Source organism: Ochotona princeps, chromosome 7, assembly GCF_030435755.1.
Source record: "Ochotona princeps isolate mOchPri1 chromosome 7, mOchPri1.hap1, whole genome shotgun sequence".
NCBI classification, from domain to species: Eukaryota; Metazoa; Chordata; class Mammalia; order Lagomorpha; family Ochotonidae; genus Ochotona; species Ochotona princeps.
Window position 1 is genome coordinate 18,701,836 of NC_080838.1, and position 24,054 is coordinate 18,725,889.

Genomic DNA, 24,054 nt, shown 5'->3' on the forward strand with positions numbered 1-24,054 from the left:
TTAGCTTTTCTAGAATACAAAGAGAATCCATATAGTGCTTTGAAATGTAAAGCTCAACTATTTTCAAATTATTTTGATAGTAATTTTCTTTTACAGTGAAAGCTGCATAGTTTAAAATAAACTCTCTATGTGGCAGAGTCCTTTATAATGTAGAAATTAATTTTTATATATACCATGGCTAATTATTAACATGGCTTCTTTTTTTATTTTCAAATTCAAGAAATATTAACTAATTAAAGTGATGTCCCAAAGCCTTTTAAAAATACTTTTCTCTTTCATTGGAATCTTTTCTTTAACAAAGTAACAAATGACAAAATTCCAACAAGTTAGTGGAAACATACAAAAATATCTCCTTATGAACCTCTTGACTGTATAAACTGTTTTGTAAGGGAATAAAATGCTAATAGGTTTAGTATATATCTATATATATCTATATATATATAGATATATTCATACTTAATTTGTTAGATTTATGATCCTGAAAATTGATGATTATTACCTGTGATAAAACAGAATAAACACATGTCCTTAGCAATATTTTGAGAATTCAAAAAATAGGAGGGTAATGAAATAAACATTAGGCTATTTCCATACAGAAATTGAAATTCATAACTATGCTTTATGAACTTTATGAAATATAAGCAAATGTGTTAGAAAGAATAAGATGACTTTTCCTTCTTGACATCTTCCTCTATTTGATCCAAATTACCCATAGGAAAATATTTGAGTTTTGTATTTCTGAGTCACTTATATGACTGCCACTTTTATATATGAGAATATCAATGTTAGCTCACTTCATGACTAGCCTTTGTTTTCCCTAGGGATTCTACATCACTTGATAGAATTTAAATTATGCATTAAAGCAAGACACAAAACACAGTTGCATTACTCTTTCATATTTCTTAGTCACTAAGGAAGGGTAATATTTTGGTGGGGAGTGTAAGCTGGTTGCTGGAGTCTGTTTAGCCATGGGGTCTGCGTAGGACAGTTCTTAGTGTTGACATTTCAGTCTGTGGTTCTTTGCCATGGCTACTTCCTGTAGATTTGTTAGTCCAGATCCCTTGCTCGGGCCTGAGTCTCTGCTGTTCCTGTTGACTCCCCACCGAGGGCTGCCAGCTGATTGCACTGTGCTGTTTACATGTTTTATTGAGAAATATTCATGTGTGACTGCTGTGTTTGATATTAAATCTGAGATGAACTTCAGGAGGTTTCCTGCTTTTTATTAAAAATGATTTTGGCTAGGGGCAGTGTTATCCTGTTCATAAATCAGGTGTTCTCAGAGATTTAATAATTTAGAATTCACATGAGGATTTTGTGGAATAAACATTTCCTTTCTCTGTTAAAGTCGCCTCTTAAGTTACTTTTTAATTTTTTTTCTCTTCATGGGTCTCATCTATTTTTTAAATTCTTATAGTTTGTATGGATTTATCTCATGGCTGTGAAAAAGAATGTCAAAGGAAGAGCCAAAATGATAGTTTTATTTTGTTGGGATAGTATAATTTGCTAAGTTTTGTGTCTTCCTATCACTTTTAGAACATACTTGTATTTGAATTGTCCATTTTTAATTCTGATTTCTATTTCCCCAAGTACTTACAACTTTCCCTGTTATAGGGAACTATTTCTTTTAGAAAAAAATGTGTATGACAGTGAAAGAAAATTAGCAGAAGCCAAAGGGTATATACCCCCTGCCTGTGACAGTGCTACCCTCAGCATGGAGTTGTCCTTGAAGGTGAAAAGCAGTCCTGAGAAATCCTCTAAGACATGTCTGTACTACAGATCCAGGAGAAATACCTCCTCGGGGCTGCCTTTGAATACTCAGTGAATAGTGATAGCGTCTTAGTAGGGCTCGGGGCGCTTGAATATATAAATAAACATATTTGAAAAGAACATCAGCAGCTGAAAGAAAAGTTTCTTTTTCCCAAATAACAAGTAGAGAATGGCAAGGACTTAGTTGGGAGGCCTGTCTAGGCAAAGAAGGAAGATTTCTGTGAGGGGGAGATTTTGACCTGGGGTATTTTGAGACTGGGATATCTTTTTGAAGATCTGGGCTGGAGAAGTATTGAAGGGAGAAAGTTCCTCATCCCTCACGGCTTGTCCTGTTGGATTTATATTCCAAGAAAGGATGGATTTTTTTGTGTGGCTGATGTCTTTGCCATGTTTTCCTACAATACATTCTGGCATATAGAAAACATTTTATACATATTGGTTAAATTAATAAATTCTATATGAAGGATGCTGATAGATACAATTGATATTATCTTTAATCATGTTCCCACAAATGACCTCTTGAAATTCAGATGATTTAAACAGATTTTTTTGCAATCAAGGAGTATTATATTATTATAATATATACACTAAAGTTATTGTGATTTATGAAGGTATTCTGCAGTATGTACGGTCAATGATCCTATGGCCTTGGAGAGATCTGATTTGATCTACACAAAATCCTGTTTGTAGAATGTTGTGGTGGGGACAGACCTTTTATCCTTTAAACTATCTTCTGAAATGATCCCCTTTTTTTCCAGCCAGGCTGACACTTTGATGTTCTAGTGATGGGTTATGCTTTGAAGCACTGTCTTTCTGGTTGAGGAGAGGATCGCATCTTCAGAAGATGGGAGAGATTATAATGTTAGCCTCTTATCCTCTACTCTGAATGACAGAACAAAGAGAAGGAAGAAAATTTCCCTAGGATGATCTGGTCTATGAGCAAGTGCTCAATCAAACTTCCAAAGCATTTGGTTTTAAAAACTCTTGTGGGTTAACTTTATTTGCAATCTTTTTGAATAATAAGTTTTCAAGGGAATGAACTCTGTGCTTTACTAATGCAATACCCTCTTTAACTGGTGAGAAAATATAAGCTCAGATATACCCAGTGCCACTGACATGGAACTGACCAGACCCAGCCTTCAGACTGGAGTCAGAGACATTTTCATAATTCTATGAATTCAAGTTAGAACAAATAGCAAAATAAAAACTCCCTGAAAAGATGGTGTCAGAAATGATCATTTACATCATGTGGCAACTATAGGAATAAAATTGAGGAAAAGTAGCAAAAGGAAGAAAAACTAAGGAAGGGGTGACTGAATGTGGCTACAGCTTCAGATTCCTCTGGGAGTTGGTTCCAGAGCTGTTAGGTGGCATGTTTGGGAAAAACACCCTAAGAGAATTTGGCCTCTGAATTTATGGTGCCTGTGGAAAGGCATTAGTAAATATGAATGAAGGCAGAAAAGATTGTTTTACCCAAAGTTTAACTTGTGAGCTCAAAGAGAAAGGATCAAGCATTTTCATTTCTGCTGGGAATATGAATCTTTCTTTGGAAATGGACAGCCTGAGGAGAAGAGGCGGGTGGAGACTTGCGGGAGGCTCTGCCATTCTCTGGGCCTTTGTAACCTTTTCAGAGGGCTGTCAACTCGTCCAGCTGGGAGTCTTCAACATCACTTTCTTGACATAGACGTATTATCTCTCTACACTGGCAGGGCACTCGGCCCATCAACTCTGGATTTTTTCCCTCTCCCTCACCTTTCTGTCTGCTTCCTTAAACTGTTGTCATGTCCTCTGTAACCCTGCCTGGGATTTGCCTCTCTGACTGTAGCCAGCCCACAGCTCTTGGTTACCTTGTCAACATCACGATTTTCTCACCAAGATTAGCTTTATTTGCAGAAAGTAATTTTTCTTAATTACCCAAGAATATAAATGGGGATATGTTGCAATGGAAAGCTATCTTCAACTTTATAGGATGAAACAGGTACTTATATGCATACGTATATAATATTCTTGTTAGGACACGTTATAAGTGGGTAATGCTATTATGTCCATATTGTTTCCATCTTGTATCTGAGGTAAAGGGGGATATTGAGGGAGAAGCCCCACCCGGTTTCCCGCCCACCCCAAGTCCCGGATGTTGGGCATGTTCTGAGATATGTGCTCAAGTGGTGTTAATAGTTCTCCAGTTATGAATCGCTGCCAGTTTCGCTCGATGAGGTCGTCCACTGATTGATATGGTCCATCATAAAGTCTCCGTTTACCCCATATTTCGCTGCCAACATATAGCTGAGATGCATGATTGTCCTGTTCTGTCTTCTGTCTTTTCTTGGTTAGAGTTCTGAGTCCAGCAGTTCGATTGGGGAGATCTCCAAAGATACTTTGAGGTATTCCCAGATTAGTTTATGAATGAATATTAGTTTATGAATAATTATGATAATAATTATAATAAATAATTAGTTTATTAATGAATATTCATTTTTATTTGATATTATGATTTGGGATATTAATTAAATATCTTATGCCATACATCCGTCTCTTATAAAACAACTATTATATTATAGAATAAATCTCAATGAAGACCCATTTTAGTTATTCTATAGACTATAAGCCTCCCACAATTCCTTAAATAATGAGGCTCTTCATTTTTTTATTAGTTAGGGAAATGCTAACTGCTATCATATATTAGTCACAACATTTAAATATAAACAATCAAAAACTTCTTTTTCTGTAATTATTTTTTTTGATAATCTTTACATAGTTGATTAGGGCACAAAGTGTCAAGGGCTACAGAAAAGTGGATAAGACCATTGTTTCCACATTATTATTATTTTGTTCCTTTATGTGGAGCAAGAGGGTAGATAAAGGGAGAAGTCCCCCCCCAGCCTCCCAACTATTCCCAGGTCCCTGATGTGGGGCAGGCTCTGAGGGTCCTGCTCAAGTGGTTTTGATAGTTCAACAATTCTGAATTGCTGCCAATTTTGCAATTCCAAGCACGATGAAATCTCTCCAGAATTCATTGACTGACATAATTCACCTTAGAGTCTTCGTTTACCCAGATTTTCACTGCCAGCACATGGCTGGGGTAGCTGATCTATTTGTTCTGTGCTTGGTCCTCTCTTGTGGTACCAGGTGTCCTCTGCAGACTCCAGTGTGCTGCCATGTCCTCCATGTGCACCTGGATATGCTGTCCACTGCTCCATCTGAGCCTCTGAGAAGGCCCAGGTCTGACACTTGCACTCCATTGTCAGACCATGGAACCTGAACTTCTCTTCATGATTGGGCTCTTACACCTACTGGTCTGGATGAGCCAGGGATGCTAGCCCACAGCATCTAAGGCAAAGGCTTCTTACGTAAATTGTGTAACAATGGTTCTTTGTTGGTGTGGCTTATTGGCTGGTAGGCTTTTTTCCACTTTTTGATTTTGTGAGCTGGATTCCTTCCACACTGTGGCCTTTTCCTATAATAGATTCTTCACAACTGATTCCCATCAGGGAAACATAGTGACAAGGTCAGCTGCTTCTGAACCTATTTGGTCCCAAATGGACACATCCACTCCACAGGTCACATTGCTTACAGAGATAATAGACAGTCTCTCTAAGTTGTAACTTTTTGGTTGTAACTCATATTCTAGAAAGTGGAATACAAATTTTGGTAGGTAGTTAATAATCTGAGTTATAAAGCCTAACTCTAAACAATTCTAAAACACTGTTGGGATGGCTATTATAGAGCTTTTGGGAGTGAACCAGTATCCTCAGGCTCTCTCTCTGTGTGTCTCTGTCTTTCTGCTTTTACATTTCAAAACTAAAGTTCTAACATGAAATAAGAAATATATTTTATTAGCTCAATATGTTTACAACTAACAGTAAGAGAAATGTCATTTAAAAATACCTATTTCTTAAAGCACCATGACAAAAGTAACAACTGCACAGTAATGCAAAATTTATGAATATCAAAATGTTTTATCTTCCTAATTATTTAATTGCCAGCATTTTCGCTTTTGAATACTAGACTCTGCCTAAAAATAGTTTTATGCTTAAGCATGATAAATACAGAAGATTGTAATATATATGGGAGACACACTTTAAATTTTTAGAAAATGAGAATATGTAAAATGCAAACAATGCAAACTTTTTGTTTGTGTGAAATGCAAGCAAATGAAAACTTACTCTTGAGCTCTGTTTTCCTGAATAATTTGGTTTAGTCATGAATTTATTCTAATGGTATGATAAAAATATCTATGGGATAAAAATGCTTATATTTATGTTTCTGATGGCTAATGTCCCTAGTTTTGAGGTGTAAGATTCCATTTTAGCACATTTTCCTCTACAGTCTTCATTAAACGTAATTCTATAAGCTGTTTTTTGGGGTTTTTTTTGCTGCAGTTTTCCCCTCCTTTATGCATCCTGCAGTTTTCAAGTGCCTTCTGCAACCCTGCCATCTTAATCCGAGTCTGTGCATTTCTTCCATCTCTCTGCAGATCTTGCTTTTATTTTTGTTCTTTGCTTCATTAATGGAGAATTGCAAATCTAGACTAGACATTGTTGATACTGAAATTTGAAATGTTTCTCTAAAAATGCTGATAGATATGATTCAGTAAAAGGAACAGGGCAGGATTTAGTGCTAGAAATGCATGGAATCATTGTGCACATTCATGGGACAAAACATTTAGGACCTCACTCTGTACAGCCTTAGCTTGGAATTATCACTGAGCAAAACCATGAACCATGAACTTTCAAGAATATTCACAAATAGGTTTATTAAATGCTTTCTTCTTAATGCACAAGTAATCTTTCTTTCTTTAAAAACCTATGCCTTTTCCACCACTCACTATATTCAAATACATTTATTTTTTAATGCTCTTAATAATCCAATTCCTACTCATAAGGGATCACTAGAGATTTAGTCAAATAACAATGAGGCCAACTTGTGGAAAATCCACAGGGAAATATGTGTGACTCCAGTCACTCAAAGTCTAATTTTTTTCAAGTCTAGGAAACTATCAAGAAAAGTTACTTGTAATTCAATCTCTGTTCGAAATGTCAGATATCATATAGCCAGACAGGACAGTTCCATGTCTTGGGTCTCTAGAGAGTCTAGTCTGAATAAGAGTTAGGAAAGTGTATAAAAAAATAAATAGTAGAAATATGTGAATAAAAAAATATGGGGTAGCTTTTTTTAATATAATCATTTTTTTTTCCTGCAATGTATTCCTGGAGCTTGGAGGGTGTAATAAAATTAGCAGTAGTGTTAATAAACAGCAGTTCAGCAAAAAGCAAGTTGATGGATTAAAAAAAGTGACAGAGATGTTTGAGTCACTGTAGGATCATTTCTATAGCAAAGTGATCAAGGACTCCATGGGGTCACTATGAGGAAAATGTGAAACAAACGTGATTCTAAAATAAATACTTGGAATCAAAAGATACTTAATATAATTATAAATACTTTATGTTGAGATTAATCATGGTTCACTTCAATTATATAGAGCAAATAGTTCCTAGTTTGCCAGCAGAATGAAAACATAATCCTTGAAAACCCCTGAATTTTCTTTCATTTTTGCATTTCACAAATTAAGAAGTTTGTCTTGTTTTTGCCCTTCTTAATGTTTCCTTTCTCCTCCCTCCTTTTTTTTTTTCTGAATGCCTAGTATGTGTGTTAAAATATTGATGCTTTTTAAATGGAAAATGTGATACATCAACTCTTTCCCATACAAGATTACAGCACAGAGGAATATGTTTTAACAGAATTGACTGAGATTGTGCCCAGATCCATTGTTCAAAAGTTTAGTTGCACTAGGATTTCTGAGTTCTGTGGCCCTATTGTGTAGAGCCAACACAGGGGATTGCATGAGACCTATTTTGGCTTACACAAGTCTCAGAAGATTTTGTTAGAGTTATAAAACAATCTTGGACTATTCTAAATTTAAGTAATTAGGAAATTATTCATGTGTTCTGAGTTTCAGAAATCCCTTTAACCTTCAGATTTCCTTGACTCTGGAGAATCAAGCCGGATTTATTCATTCTGTTGTCATAGCAGGACTCGTTTTAACCAAAATAGAGCAAGAGAAACAATAATCATTTTTCATGTTCTATCATAGTTACAAAGCTCATTAGAAGAATGTGTCCCATGTTGCATTGTTGCAAACTTATTTGTAGTGACTCTTATGTGTATAGAGAAATGTGTTTGGCTTAGAATATGACACTCTGCAACAATGAGTCTTCTGCTAAATGTGTCATTTATTATAGAATAGAACACATGTTTGTTGAGTGTCAGAATCTTGGCAACTTGTATGTAGGCTTAAAGCAGGCATACTACAACAGTATGTGCCCTGTGTGTGGAACTCTGAACTGGAAGAGCTGGGTTCAAGTTCTAGTCTTTTCATTCACTGCTGTTGTGGCCTTAGTTATGTGAGCTAACCTCTCTAATCTTTGATTTTCTTGTCTAGGGAATGAGGATATTATTTCCTATTTCAATGATCTCTTGTGAATTTTATTTGCTTGTTTCTTCAAATTCAGTCTAATTTCACAAAGGATTTTAAATAGCATGTATATATTTGAGGATATCTTAAAATGTATTTACCCCTTGGCTTCTCAGGGAAGTCCATATCTTAAAATGGATGTGCTTTGAGGAAGTCAGAGACTTCCATTTAACAATTTCACACAAGGAAAGCACTTGTTCACCTTCAACATAGACTTTTTAACCATGCCAACTACACATATTATATATGTGTATATATTATATATATATAAATATATATATATAAAAATTATTACATATACATATCCATATAGGACGGAGAACACATTTGGTGTAGTGGTTAAGATATCTTTTGGAATATTGATGTTTTTGATCTGAGTGTCTAGGTTTGAGTTCAGTCTGTAAATTCAAAATCTAACTTCCTACTGAGTTGTACTCTGGTAGGCGGCGGGTAACAGATCAATTAATTAGTTTCCTGCTACCTGTGCTGCAAACCTGGAAGGAGTTTCTGGCTTCTGATTTTGGGCCAGATCAGCCCCAGCTGTTGCAGTCATTTGGGGAATGTAGCCATGGATTGGAGATGTATTTATTTGAAAGGCATAGTAACACAGAGATACAGAGAGACAGAAGAAAGAAAGAGAGAGAAAGAGAAAGTGAGTGCTTTCATTTGCCATCCACTCCTCCAAATGGACACTATGGCCTGGCCTGGACACGGCTGAAGCCAGAAACGAGGAATTCCATCTGGAGCTCCCATGCTGTGGCAGGGGCCCTTGGGCCATCATCTGCTATTTCCCAAATGCACTAGCATAGGGCTGGGTGGGAAGCAGAGCCACTGGCTCTGGAACCTGAGTTCTGTAGGAGATGCTGGCAGTGTCACAAGAGGTGAGTTAACCCACTGTGCCACAGCCGCAGCTCCCACTCATCTTTTTGATTGGAGATCATCTGCAACTATTAGAACATTCTGACTGATACAGTTAGTTAATTGAAAACAACACAGATAATGGGAAAAAATCTCTCAAGGGTTAAAAGTCAAATAATTCTTTTTCAATAACTTGTGTTTTGTTACACATTCTGCCTGCGTAAACATTTGAGAAAGAGGAATTTACTGATGAGTCATTTTTGTTCAGCTGAAAGTCAAGGCTTTGTTTTGTCCTTAAGACTGCAAGATATCTCACGTAACACAGAGGCTTTGAAACACTGGTGCTGAACTGGTTCCTTCCTCTAATTCCTTTTATTTTCCTGTGCCATTTATCTTAATCTTGGGTTCCTAACCATGCCTATCTGCTCTCTGCATCTAAAGCCTCCACAAAGATTGCTGTAGCATGGCCTAATAGCTTTTTATCAGCTCACCCAGTTGCTCTTATTTCTTGATGCTTGAAACCTAGGAGTTAACCATGCAGCGTGAAACTCTTGCGAACCACTCGACTGTTGCCCCTCTGTAAATGATGCAGTTTATTCCCCCGGGCGGCTGAGGGAGCCTCCCGCCCTCTTCCGTTTGGTGACAGAAGTAGAATGTAAGCACAAAAGCTAGTTGCTATTTTACTACACCCACGCAAATTCTCATGACTTAATTGTGCCCAATTAGAGAGAAATTACTGAGTATGTTGTGTGTCACCGTGATTAGTCCTCTCATTTTGAAGTTTCTGTGATCCTCCCACCCATCTCAGCTCTATGTAGTGTATTTGCCTAATGGTAAAGGTGCTAATGACCTATTTCACCTTGACAAGCATACTTACTTGGTATTTTCTATAAACATTATCTATATCTAGAATTTTTTAAGCAGCTTTTTTTTCCAAAAGGGGTAATAGAAATACCTACTTTATGAACAGCAAAACTATGAGAAATATCACTTAATGCTAGAGTCATGTTATCCAGAAAAATGAATTGAATCATGACATAAGTTATTTCCCTCCTTTGTGGAATAAATACATACAGCATACGGTCTTCACAGGAGCTTAATAAAAAACGTTACATTCTGTAACTATGATTTGTCTAAGTTTAGGCATCCACATGCATATGTGACCAAAATGCCCTAATTTCAAAATAGAATTTATGTACAAATGAATTCTGATTTTCAATTCACCAGGTGTGTATGTTTTAACAACTATTTAAGCTTTCACTTTATCCTCATTTGTAAAATGGTGCTGACATTTGTTTTACCTGTTTTACCTTTTTAAAATTTCATTCTTAAAGGGTTTACTTTTATTGGAAAGTCAGATATACAGAGAGGAGGAGAGACAGAGAAGAAGATCTGTCTGATGATTCACTCCCCAGTGGCCGCATTGACCAGCTGTGCCAATCTGAATCCGGGAGCCCAGAGCCTCTTCTGGGCCTCCCACTCATATGGAGGGTCCCAAGGCTTTGGGCTGTCCTTGACTGCTTTCTCAGGCCACAAGCAGGGAGCTGGATGGGAAGCAGAGCTGCCAGGACAGAAATCGGCATCCATATGGGGTCCTGGTACATGCAAGGCGAAGACTTTAGCCTCTAGGTTACTGCACTGGGCCTTAAATTTCTTTTATTTGAAAGGGAGAGAGAGAGAGAATATCTTGTATCCTCTGATTCCCTTCCCTACTGCCTACAACAGCAGAGCTGGCTGGCATCTAGGCAACTAGGAGCAGGCCTCTCCCATGGGTTTGCCACATGGATAGCTGGGACCCATGTATTTGAGCCACCATCTGGTGTCTCCCACAGTGTTCATTAGCGGGACTCTGTACTGGGGGTGGAGACAGGACTGCAACCTTGGCCCTTCTTTATGGGCTACCGGTGTCCTAAGCAGCATCTTAGTGGCCACAGCCAACATCTGCTGGAGTGGTGATGCTTATTTCTCAGAGCTTTTCCAATGATAAAATGAGACCAATACGGAAAATGTCTCCTAAAAGTTGGACACATAGCAACCTACTAGCAACAGTTGCTGTTGTTGATTTTGTCATTAACAAAGTGGGAGAGAAGGAAATGTTGGCATTTTTAGGATCCCTTCTGCCAAAATCCACTTAGATAATGACCCTCAGCGCAACCATGAAGTTTAGGCAGAGAGCAAGCAGGGAAGCCAAATTGGAAGAAATTGGTTGGAAGGCTCCATTCTAGGCTGTGAGGACCACACACCCAATTCCTGTTTCTCTCCCCTGTTTCATATCATTGTGTGATGTAACAGTGTTCCCTATCCTGGACAGGTCAGACAGCTTCACTGAACTTTATATTCAGTCCTCTAGTCTATTCCTTTTTGTAAGAATATTTACATATCTTAGTCATATGCTTGCTAGGATCCCTGTATGTTTCTTCTGCCAGGGAGATGGTGGTGGTAGTGTGGGGAAACATTCCTCATTTGGGAATATTATAAAAGCTGAACAAATTCAAGTTCAAAATGATACAGTGATTGATTGCAAAACTGTAGCTACGCTTTCCTGGTTTTCCTCTTGCCCTTTGTCGTTTGCATGGAGCCTTCTTTTCAAGGAAACAGAATTTGTCTTTTATCTGCTTTCTGCCATTTACCCCTTTGTATTGAACTAACCCGGTGACTTGCTTTGCTTCAATCCAGCATTTATCAATCACAAGTAGCAGTGCTTATTTTGATGCTAGCAGGATGTCCCACAAGACCTTCTTCACACCAGGGCACTGGAGCATCTGCTACTTTCCTATCAGGATGCCGGGATTTAGAGGTCAATGTGTTTCCCCACCAAGGCTTAAGACTTTGGGGATCAGGGGAAGTGTCAAGCCCCACACAAAATAATGAATGGCAGCCTCTGACTGGCTGGGATTGCCTGTTCTCAACAGGAGATGTTGCTGTTAGGCATAATGAGCTGGGACTTCGTGTTCTAAAGACACTCGGCCTGGCAGTGAGGCAGTCTGTGCCTTTTTCTTTCCCCCTGGTTTTGAACTGTGTTTTCACCTTGGAAGAAATTATATTGAGGTCTTCATTAGTGGCACCCAGCAGGGTGAGGGCTCCGCGAAGGCTGATAAGCACCACAGCTAAAAACGGATCTGCCTTTGTGCAGGGCGTTGAAGGTTTAACTTGCGCAAGCCTCAAAGAGTCTGAAGTGGCGATTATGTTAAGCAAGCAATGTGTATCGGTAACATGGAATCAAATTATTAGGGTCAGTAACTTTCTGGCTTTCCCAGTGCATTAAATGAAGATGTAATACTGCATGTGTGAGGGTACTTCTTGATGCTAAGTAATATCAGCACTGTTTGGTCATCTGTACTTCACAGCACATCACCTCTCATTTCATGGGATTATCTGCGCTGTTGCTTTATTAGATAGTTATGATCTGGAGCTTCCTTTGAACTCACAGCAGGGTGATGCAAAGTTGTGATTGTGAACACTCCTGTGCCTCTTCTATTTTACATACAAAAATATTATTGACTTCACTTAGAAAGGTAGATGTATTCCACGACTCTGCTTCTTACTTGCTGATAAGGGAATCTCCTGGAGGGGAAAGCATTGAATGTGGGAAACGATTTTGAGACTAACATTAGAAAAGTGTCAAGGTTCTCCATTGCTGTTAGAAAGTTGTAAGCGGTTGTTGGCTTCTAGAGTGCTGTTTTCCTGCTCAGCAATCTCTGAATCACAGCTTTGTGGGAAATGCAAAGTTGGCTGAAGTATACACTGGGTAGGGTTCAGCATTCTATGTTTTTCCTGATTTATTAATTTATCTGAAAGGCAGAGTTATTGATGGAGAAGGGACCAAAGAGAGAGAAAGAGAGGTGTTCCACCTGTGGTTCACTCTGCAAATGGCCACATTGTCTGGGTCCGGGACAACCCAAATCCAAAAGCCTGGAACTCCCTCTGAGTCTCACACATGGGTGGCAGGGAATCAAATATTTGAACCATTTTCTGATGCTTTCTCAGGACATTAGCAAGGTGCTGAATCAGAAAAGGAGTATCTGGGACTCAAACCAGCACTCATCTGGGATGCTGGCGTTGCACATGGGGGCTTCTGCTGCTGCTGACCCCAGCAATGTTTTGACAAGGTTTCCAGGTGATGTTGATGAATGATGAAGTTTGTGAAACACTGCTATGGCGTGTATGGAGTACAAACAGGAAATAGATCCGTCTGTCCCACGGAAGGAACAGCATAGTAGAAAGAAGAAAAATCTGTTCCCAGGAACTTTATTACGTTCCAAAGGAATATGAGGAACTCCACCCTGGTGAGATGTTTAACTAGACCCAACAGGGTCACTAATGATTATGGATCCCATGTTGTAACCTGCAATTTTCTTTGGTGTCTGTGCTTTCGGAAAGTGTAGCTAATAAGTGATTGCTTTGTGCATTTCAGAAACGTCCCCCTTGCAATCTGCATATCCATGGTCATTGTCACCGTTGGCTATGTGCTCACAAATGTGGCCTACTTTACAACCATCAGTGCAGAGGAGCTGTTGCTTTCAAATGCAGTGGCAGTGGTAAGTCCAAGCTGGGAAGGTGCCAATTTGAATTTAGGTTAATGAGTTGATGCAGTTTTGTAGTAGTTCCCTCCAGCAGAAAGTGTTTTGAAATTCAGTAAGCTTTTCTTGACCTGAATGAAAATGAATGTTTTAAATATTTAGAGCATACCTTAGCATATTCCATTGTACCAATACAGCTAAAATCCTTATGTCTCCTTAATTTTAGTTTCTTGTAAAGCATTTCCACATATTGATACTTGTTCCACATATTCATCCTTAAAACCCTGTCAAGATATGTAGGGAAGAAGACCTTATTGTTTTAACAGGTCTTAAGGGCAGCTTGGTAGTTCCTGAATCTCAATGAACATCTTTTCAGGTATGAAAATAACAATTTATTATGCATCCTTTCCTATTTATGAACTTGTCAAACAAGCACTTCAAAGCCTTAAGGCATCACTTAAGAATATTTATATAGATCTTACATTCACATGTTTATTGCCGTGTACTATTTTGGATATTCTTTGAGGAATATGAATAGATTGAGGGAATGCTCAGTTATTCTAAATTAAACAATTTCTATGTGCTTTTTGGAATATTAAAGATGCTAGTGCACATTTTTAACTCCACAGGGCATGGATATGCATAGTTTTACAGCATTTTCTAGAATTTACTTGACTCAGGATTATCTTTGCTGCCAAGGAGCACTCCTTAGGGCTGCTATTCCAGGTCACAGACTTTTTATTTTGCATTAAAAAAAATCACTTTCCATAATGTGTTTTTCTAGGTATGGGGATCCCCCCTCCATCTCTTCTACCTTCCTTTCTTTCCCCTCTTTCTGGCACTATCTCTCCCCATAACAGTAGTGTAGTCCTACAGTAAGTTACAAGTCTAACATTTTGCTATTTAGGTGTTTTTTGGCATTATAGGCATAGGTAATGGTAGAAAAGTCTAGTATCATATTGTCAAGGAACATCTAACAGTTTCGATGGGAGTCTTCCTTTTACTCAGATCCTCCCAGTATACTAGTCTCCACTTTATAGTTAACCCATGAGAATGCTTGTATATACATGTATATAAATATATAAATATATATATATATATATATATATATATATTTGCATGAATGCTGCAATTCAATTTCTCAGAAAGAACATATGACATTTGTCCTTTTGGGATCAACTGTTTTCACTGAGCACAATGGTCTCTACTTGGGACAATTTTGTTGCAAATTGTAGAGTTTCATTTTTTACGGTTGAGCATTATTCCATGGAGTAGATACATCTTAGTTTTATTTATCCATTCCTCTTTTGACAAACATCTGGGCTATTTCCTTGTCTTGGTCGATGTGGATTGCGCTGCTATAAATATAGGGTTCTGGGTCACTTTCTCATGTGTAGATTTCACTTCCTTCAGTTATATTTCCATGAGTGAGATAGCTGGTTCATATGGTGGATTCATTTTCAGTTTTCTGAGTTATCTCCATAATGACTTCCACAGTGGCTAGCTACACTGGCCTACACTTCCACCAATAGTGGAGTATGGTACCTTTTACCCCACATCCAGGCCAGAATCTGTGGTTGGTAAATTTCTGAATGTAGGACAATTTCACTGGAGTTAGATGGCACTCCTATGTTTTTTTTTTTTTTTTAATGTCCTTAAGTCAGAGAGTCTGAGCCTTTATCTGGAAACACTAGAGGCCAGGGATAGTAACAGTTATTCTGAAGAATAAAAAATAAAGCTGAAAGAATCCCAGTTCCAGACCTGGAGATGCAGTACAGGACAGTGGTCATTCAAACCATCTGGTGCTGGTCCAGAAACAAAGATCAATAGAACAGACTAAAAACACCAGAAGTGAACTCACATATATACAACCGAGTAATTTTTGGCAAGAGTACTGAAAATCATCCATGGAAACGTTTGGTCTCTTCAACAGATGCTCTTGGTACATTTGCGTGTACACTTTAATTTGCATAAAAAATTTAGCTAGTAAGAGAGCATTCACTCATGACCTCATAACAATGAACGTCCCATCACTGGATGTTAGTTCCTTTTAACATAGTGTTAGCTCATATCAGCAGCATCCACTGAGAATAAATTACCTCATTTCATGTGAACTTCTGTGTGAGTTTGCTATATTAAAATAAGTCTGCCCACTGCTCTAAGTCACATCAGACAATCAAATGTAAGAAGCTTATTGCTGTCAGGTCAGTCTTTCTGTCTCTCCAGACAAAGGGCAGCACTTACACTTCAGACATAATGCACTCCATTAACTATATACAGCAACAGTCCCAACAAGGGCGGCCTCAGAATTCCACATGCCTTAGACCGCACATTCTTCAGGGAGATCTGTAGAGTTGCGCATGCCGTGACAGAAAGAGGAATTTCAGAAGTTTTATCTCTTGCACTTTCTGTGGTTTGCTGGACTTGTTTGTGCTATAGCTTTTATATAGGAAGCCACAGAAGAATTGAGAGGTCCCTGTGGAGGGTTATTATATACACAAGCGTGGTTAGTGTGATTTTGATTGGGAAAAAGATATCCAGAGCCACTCATGGATATGATGTAAATGATTATATCATCAGTTGATTCATTTATCCCTTGACAGTGGATCGTTGCATTAACAAGTGCCTATGAATACTTGCTCTTGTACATTTGCGCATCAGTCTAAAAATCTGGTTTACTCACTGAAGGGAAGGAAGAGGATTGCAGTAGCATCTCTGTCTGAGTGTCGAATGTTTGAATTGCAATTTTTCCGCTTACCAGGGTCAGAGATGATTCACATCATAGTTGATAAAGATTCAGAAAATGGATCATTGCTTTTTAAAAGCCGAGAGAAGATGTTTGTTTAGACCTTTGCCCATAGTTTTACAACAAGCACTGCTGCGGCACCTGCCTTTGATTATTGTCTGTGGGCTCAGTCTGACCCTCACTGCAGAGAAGGAATATAAAATGTACAGGTTATCAGCAGGCAAAGTGAAAGTCATAGAGCAAGTTTGGACTAAATTGTTTCATTTTATTCCGCTTTCTGGCAAAGTATTAATTTGCTGCTTCTTCTTCTTTTCCTTTTGCTAGACGTTTTCTGAGCGGCTCTTGGGAAATTTCTCATTAGCAGTTCCGATCTTTGTGGCCCTCTCCTGCTTTGGTTCCATGAATGGTGGTGTGTTTGCTGTCTCGAGGTGAGAGAGTTCACAAAATTCCAGAAACACATTTCTGTTTTTTTGAAATTGAATGTGATAAGGATAGCTTTAAAAACAAAAGAAATAGTGTCTCCAAACCAGTTGCTTTTTTAATATTTTTATTAATTATTTTGCATTATGTGACAGTTTCATAGGCTCTGGGAATCCCCCCACCCCTCCCCACGCCCCTCCCCCCTGGTGGATTCCTCCACCTTGATGCAGTATTACAGTTCAAATTCAATCAAGATTCTTTCCTTGCAAACATATACCAAGCATGGAGTCCAGCTACTTATTGTCCAGATGGGTTGAACAGTTTCTTGGGGAGACCATTTCTGGTCTGAAGTTAGAGCTGGTAGAATATCACAACAGTCAATTAAGAGTCCCAGTATAACATCAACAGCAATTTGCAATATTATGGAATTGACATGGTTTTGAGTAACCAGTATGTTAAAAAAAAAAAAAGCAAGTTCTTAACCACAACCTATGATTAGCTCATTGACATCTCAACCCTAGTTTATATACAGGACTGGACCGGCTGCTATATACCTTAAAATGGCTATAGGGTACCATTCAGTTGTCTCGTGTCTACCTCATTTCATTATTTAGCCATTTGTTGTGTTGAAGTACAATTTTGCTGATGTTGGCAGATTTCGGGATAATCTAGACTGGCTTGTAACTCTAACAAGATATTTGTCAACATTTAAGGTGCAGAACATTTTTTGGGGGGGGGGGATGTGCAGGAAAATCCTCAACACCATGGTGAGGAGTGACTAATATTTGTGTCCCACCCAGCAAGGCATGAGCCAATCCACGCCAGCTCTTTCCTGTCAGATTTCAAGCTCTACTTTCTGTTGTTTGTCCATTTATTTTAGGTTTTTTTTAGTTTGTATGATTGTTTGTTTGCCGTGAGGGGTTTTCGAAGCGATCCCGATGGTCATTGCGATGGAGGGTGGGGGTCCAGAGGTGGAGCCAGGCTCGACCTGAGAAAGCTCTCCTCCCTGGTCCCGAAGGACATTTATTGTTCTTCTGTTTCTGCGGACCGTTCAGGGCTTCTGGTTGTCTTTCCGATGACGTTGGTTTCTGCGTGGTAGTGTTTGGACTTCTTCCATCCCCTGCGGAAGCTCCAGTTGGGGGTGGGTGACCTCAGAGTACTCGGCCTCCGAGGGCATCCAATTCCCTGTGGCCTCCTTGGCAGTTGGGATATAGTCCTTGTTGCTCGTATTAATAGTTTGTGGTGAAGGTCTGCTTTTTTAAAGGAACATGCAAGATTGTGGATGCTTACTGTTGCAAATACCAACAGTTTAGTTTCCTGTGCCCAGTAGAGGGCGCTGCGTGCCTGCTCATAGCCTGTTTGGAAGCTGGGCAGGTGGCTTTTTGCTTTTAAATTGTGTTATCTACAGAGTGTGGCAATAGCATTTATTTCTACTGACAAAACCTTTTGTTTCTTTAAAGTTACTAAGAGACGCTAGAAACCACCACCCATTAACTGTATCCCCTTTGTTTTGTTTGATGCGAAATTCTTTTTATTATAGTATAAGATTAAAACCTAGTCAGATCAATATGAATGTTATATGAGTATACACCTGTGTGTGTGGGGGGGTGGAACATATGCTTGCTGGATTGAACTGATAACATGTATATATATAGAAGGGATTTAAAACTAAATTCACCATCATCTATGTGTATGTAGGGCAATCTATGATTAAACAGATACTGCTATTACTTCATAAAGGTTAATGTAATGTTGGTAGATTTTTTTTAAAGTGAAAAGTCACATTTTTGTGGCATTACTTTATCTAAAAAGTGAAACCTAAGTAATGACTGAAATGGTTCCCAACCATTTGGTATGAAAAAGATGCTAGTTTTCTCTGGGATTTCTGCATTTTCCCCTTTGAAATAATCAACGTTGCAGTCAACTCCACCCACATTTTTCTCCCATCAGGTTATTCTACGTTGCGTCTCGAGAGGGTCACCTTCCAGAAATCCTCTCCATGATTCATGTCCACAAGCACACTCCTCTGCCAGCTGTTATTGTTTTGGTAATGCATATTCACAAGTATATCCAGATGTAAACGGGAACAATGAGTTAGTAAAGAAGAATTTGTAGCAGACGTCTAGACAATGTGTTACTTTCTGATTCATGACCAAATCAGCACTCTAAGTGTGTTTTTTGTTATTTTCTTTACTCAGTAATTCTGTGCAGTATTACATGCTTGGAGGGTGGTGGGGAGGTGAGGAGCAGTCACGTCATTTCTCTTTTGCCTCTGTAGAAATCTGTATGGACTCAGGAAAATGATCAGCTGGATGCTCTCTGGTCATAGAGCCTCACGGAAAAGGCTGTAGTGATACATTCCAGCTACCTACTTGTGCAAGCAGAGCTGGAAGCCACAGACAATCCATGTGCCTATGATAGGTCCCTTGCAACAAAATGCACACAGGCTATTCAAAGAATCAATGAAATCCTAGGAATATAATAATTCTGTGATTAAAAGTGAAACGTTTGAGACCAGCCCTACAGAAGCAGAAATTAAAGCATCAAAACTTAAATCTGAGTTGTAGAATTCTTACAAAGAGCAGTGTTTGTGACATGCGGGGACACAAAAGACTACAGAAGCTGCAAAAGTCCCCCAATATTCACTGGCAATGTTATATTCCATTCTTTCTACGTTTGTGCAACATTTTTCTCTATGAGAATCTGCTGTCAGGAGAACTATATAATACCTTGAACATTTTTCTCTCCCATGCATTTAATTTGTTTCAGGAGGTTTCCTTGAAATTTCTTTTTAAAGTCTGCACACTCTCTGTGCAGATCTGGAAGTTAACGTCACTTGTGGGAACAAAATGCATTATTCCACGAAGAGGGCTTTCCTTTTAAGCCTCTATATCAGTCATGCTGTCCTTGGCAATGTGCAGCTGCAGGGACTTAGTCTGCTGATCTCCGCACTTCCCTGTTTTCCACAATCTTCAGGGTCACACATGGCAAGCACGCGGGGAGAGCAAATGTGGGGGAAGAGAAGGTCAACGTTTAGCATTCAAGAACCGCCAGGGTCAGCTAGAAGTGGCCGTGTTTTGTGTGTGTAAAGAGCAGAGCTCTTCAGGAAGGTCTCAGAGTCTTCTTTATGTTTTTCGATGTTGTGCATTTTCCATTTTTATTACTAGTGACCTCCTAATCTCAGTCTCTGGGTCTTTAAAGTTTGAGTCATTGGATCCTGCTTTTTACTCTTTGAAAAGGTGTTCTGTTCTTCCAATTGCAGAAGAAACTGGGAAACAAAGCAGGGTGGTTCTTTTACAATTCCACTTGTAGGAAGGGTAACCGGGATGGTTCTCTCATAAGGTCGCTTGTGTACTGGGATTGTGAGTGGAGGATACAGAAAATAGGTTAATGGAATGCGGATTCTAACCTCGAGGAGTTTTTCAGCATGAATCATCATATGAGAAAGATAATAAGTATGCAGTGTTGATGCTGTTGTTATCAATGTGCTCTCCTGTAATTCTCCAGTCATGTTTTTTCCCCCTTTTTTCTCCAGCATCCTTTAACAATGATCATGCTTTTCTCTGGAGATCTCAACAGTCTTCTGAATTTCCTCAGTTTTGCCAGGTGGCTTTTTATTGGGCTAGCAGTTGCGGGACTGATTTATCTGCGCTACAAACGCCCAGATATGCATCGTCCTTTCAAGGTAACCTCAGGCAACTTGATGAGTTTTCATAAATCTTACTCCTAATCCCCAGTCCTCCTTTTGTCATAACTGCATGATGGAGAGTTTGGGCAAGGGGCGGAATCCCATGGGATAAAATGCCTCACTCTTACAGGGAGTGCCTTCATACTGGATTTATTTTAACTTGGAAAAAAAGTTCATCACATGTTTATGTGATTTCCTGAACATCTGATGTCATATTTTTGAAAAGAGAAAACGTGAGGGATGTCAGTGATATTGATACTGCATGAATGTGTCCAGTGACCTAATACATTCAAAATGTGTGGAATGTCTGTATGCCGGGTAGTTTGATAAAGCCATGCTAAGAGTGAGGCAGACATTTATTAATGAAAAGGTCTAAAGGATACTGCTTCACAAAATAGTCAATGTTAAACACTTAAATGTGATGACTTGTTGCTTTGCTTTTTCTCTATATTATATACTTTCAAAGTAATTAATATGCCATGTATTTAAGAAATAAGTGCATAGGAAAAGCAAAGATCCATGAATTTATCACTTAGTGGAATGCCCATATGTAGAATATGCTCATCGTCTCCTTCAGCCTTAGACATTCATGGATTGATTTGAGCTCACGATTCATTTGCTTTTAAGAAATAGCTCAGATAAGGTTGTCAGTCATGTTGACAGAATTTGTTTCTAATTATATTCATTGCCTAATGCTGGTGGCATCTTTATTAGCGGTTGAATAGGAGTTGGCCTGTTTCATTTCTGTCAGTTCTTATTGTGAATCCCAACAGAAAATCGATGTATACTGAAAGGCTTTAACATGCAACAAGCAGCCAGTGCTCTTGATTCCACATTAAAGTAGATTCTAGTCACAATTATCAAAGAGCCAATCTATTAAAATCTAAAGCATAAATTGTAATGGCATAAAGGTGGTAAAATAACTCAAGTACAGCATCTCTAATGAAATGCCATTTGTTATCCTTAGATTTTGCTCTGTCCAAAGATTTAAAAATAAATCAACTTAAGTATATGAGAGAGTGTTTAATGCATTCTCTGTGCCCCAGACCAGCGACTTTGCTGAGGTAGGTTGGTGCCCATCACCTGGTCATGTGACTAAAGCCTGCCTGTTGTATATATCTTGAACCCTCCTACTATCTCTTGAATTAAGTTTAAAGTGACTTATTTCTGTTCCAGGTACCACTGTTCATCCCAGCTTTATTTTCATTCACCTGTTTCTTCATGGTGGCACTTTCCCTTTATTCGGATCCATTTAGTACAGGAATAGGTTTCGTCATCACTCTCACGGGCGTCCCTGCCTACTATCTCTTTATAATATGGGACAAGAAACCCAAGTGGTTTAGAAAAATGTCAGGTAAGATTTTTTTTGATTGTTTAATCTTGCTTACTTTTTCTAATCATTTGTTTAACCATCATTTGTTATAAACGTCTAAACTTTGTTTAGTTTTTCATCATTTTACCGTTTATTTCTTTGAAAGAGAAAGAGCAACAGAGAGAAAGATAGTTCTCACGGACTGTTTGCTTCTCACGTGCCCACAATAGTTGTAACTGAGCCAGGCCAAAGCCACGAGCCTGTAACTGAATCCAAGTCTCCCGTGTGGGTGGCATCTATCCAACCACTTTAGCAATCACCTGATACTTTCCAAGATTAACGCCTTCAGGAAGCTTTGAAATCCAAACTGTAGCGAGGACTTGAACAGTCAGCTTGACATGGGATGAGTATAACAAGCTGTGTTTTAACCACTGTGACAAATGCCAGTCTCTGTTAAGTAAGCTTTTAAGTGGCTTCAGGAGCTTGTTAGAGACAATGATATGAAGCGGTCGCCATTAGGGAACAGCAGGTAAAGCTACAGCCTCCAAAGGCAACATCCCATATGAGCTCTGGTTCATGTTCTGACTGCTCCACTTCTGAGCCAGATCTCTGCTAATAGCCTGGAAAAAAAAGTGGATGACATCCCAAGTGCTTGGGCCACTGCCACCCATGTGAGAGCAGAAAGAAGCTCCTGGCTTCTAGTTTCATCCAGGAGCAATCCTGGATATTGCAGCCAGCTGGGGAATAAACCAGTCTGTGGAAGAATCTTTCTTTTTACTCTTTCTCTCTTTCTGTCTCTGTAATACTGATTTTCAACTAACACACACACAAATAAATAAACAAACAATTCTTAATGAATAGAATATGCTGTAGAAAACACATGAGGTACATATCCGTGACACATCTATTTTAAACTTTAAAAATGTAAGTGGCACCATTGCTAGTGTGAGTTCATTATTGCATTTTAATTGGTGTGGAGAGAAGAAAAAGCAGGAAAGATATTTAGGATACAAACGTTTAATCTTCTCTGTATATGTAGTTGGGGCTATAATCACTTAAGATAATAGGTTTTTAAGAATTTAATTGGTAGTTCTATAGAAGAATTATTTTATCTGAATTCTTCTAAACTAGTTATTTTCTTTCTGGTTTTGACAATGTTTAGTGATTCTATATCATAACATAATTTGATGAGTGACAATGAGATTTCTTGTGAAATTCAAAACATCTTGAATATCATGATTATAGCATTATATTAATGGAAAATTAGAAAATGTATCATAGAAAGGTATTAGCAATAGCCAGAATGATTGAACAAGGAAGAGTAGCTCAATTTATGGTTAATTTCTATGTGTTTTCATGTGTATGGGCTTATTAGTGCACATGATACTGTACTGATATTGGATAAATGATTATCCCCATTCTATAGATATTGAGTTATAGCTTCGGTGAATCCATATCACTTATACCAAATCAAATAGATATGAACAGAAAAGTTGGAATTATCACTGGGGCAGCTTCCTGTTTTAGAAAAACCGTGCTGGGGGAAAGGGGATAGACAAGACAGGGCTGAAGCTGCAGACAATCTGCTAGCTCCTGCAGCATTCCTGATGAGAATCCACGAGGGTCTGAATACACCCTTCTCTGCAGCGTCTGAGAAAATGGAAACAATACCAAGAAAAGGAAAAACTTAAGGACAAAAATCCTGCAGGACTAGGTCAACTTAGGTTGAAGGAGGAGAATATGAAGTCGATCTGTGGGCAGCAATGATGCTTCTGGAAAGTCTGTGTTGAAAGCTTATCTCTCGGGGCAGGAGTACCCTGCATCTGCTTCCATCTATCACCACCATCATCCGAACCTTCAACAAGACTAAATGTAAACTTGAGAGCTTAAGAAAATGGAGCATTTACTTTTGACTACACAGATCTCAAGCTGTAGCAGTAACATTGGACCCACAACTGATGGAACTCTAAGTTGCATTCTATCTAGCTCGGGGTTCCTGGTAGAAAACAGAGAGAGAGAGAGAGAGAGAGAGAGAGAGAGAGAGAGAGAGAGAGAGAGAAGGCCAGAGAATCAGATAAGTCCTTGCTCTTGAACTTGGTAAGTTTAGAATACAACTTTTGTATTTCTGCTTTGTACTTAGTTCACCATAATTTTTTTTTTTAAATCCTCATCAAAAGTTCAGAGATTCCTGGTAAAATTTTTAATAAGTAATGCCAGTGTTGCTGAAAAACACAAAAGAAAGAAGTCATATATTTTCAATCTCTACTGCAC

The 24,054-nt window shown here is 38.6% G+C and overlaps 1 protein-coding gene across 1 annotated transcript in view; it reads left to right on the forward strand.

The window, feature by feature from the left end:
- SLC7A11 (solute carrier family 7 member 11) overlaps positions 1-24,054 on the forward strand; it is a 76,388-nt gene that overhangs the window by 47,655 nt on the left and 4,679 nt on the right. The window contains exons 7-11 of the mRNA XM_058666679.1: positions 13,512-13,635; positions 16,688-16,791; positions 18,734-18,830; positions 20,319-20,468; positions 21,648-21,825. Coding sequence (XP_058522662.1) covers positions 13,512-13,635; positions 16,688-16,791; positions 18,734-18,830; positions 20,319-20,468; positions 21,648-21,825 — 653 coding nt within the window. The remainder of the gene's footprint in view (positions 1-13,511; positions 13,636-16,687; positions 16,792-18,733; positions 18,831-20,318; positions 20,469-21,647; positions 21,826-24,054) is intronic.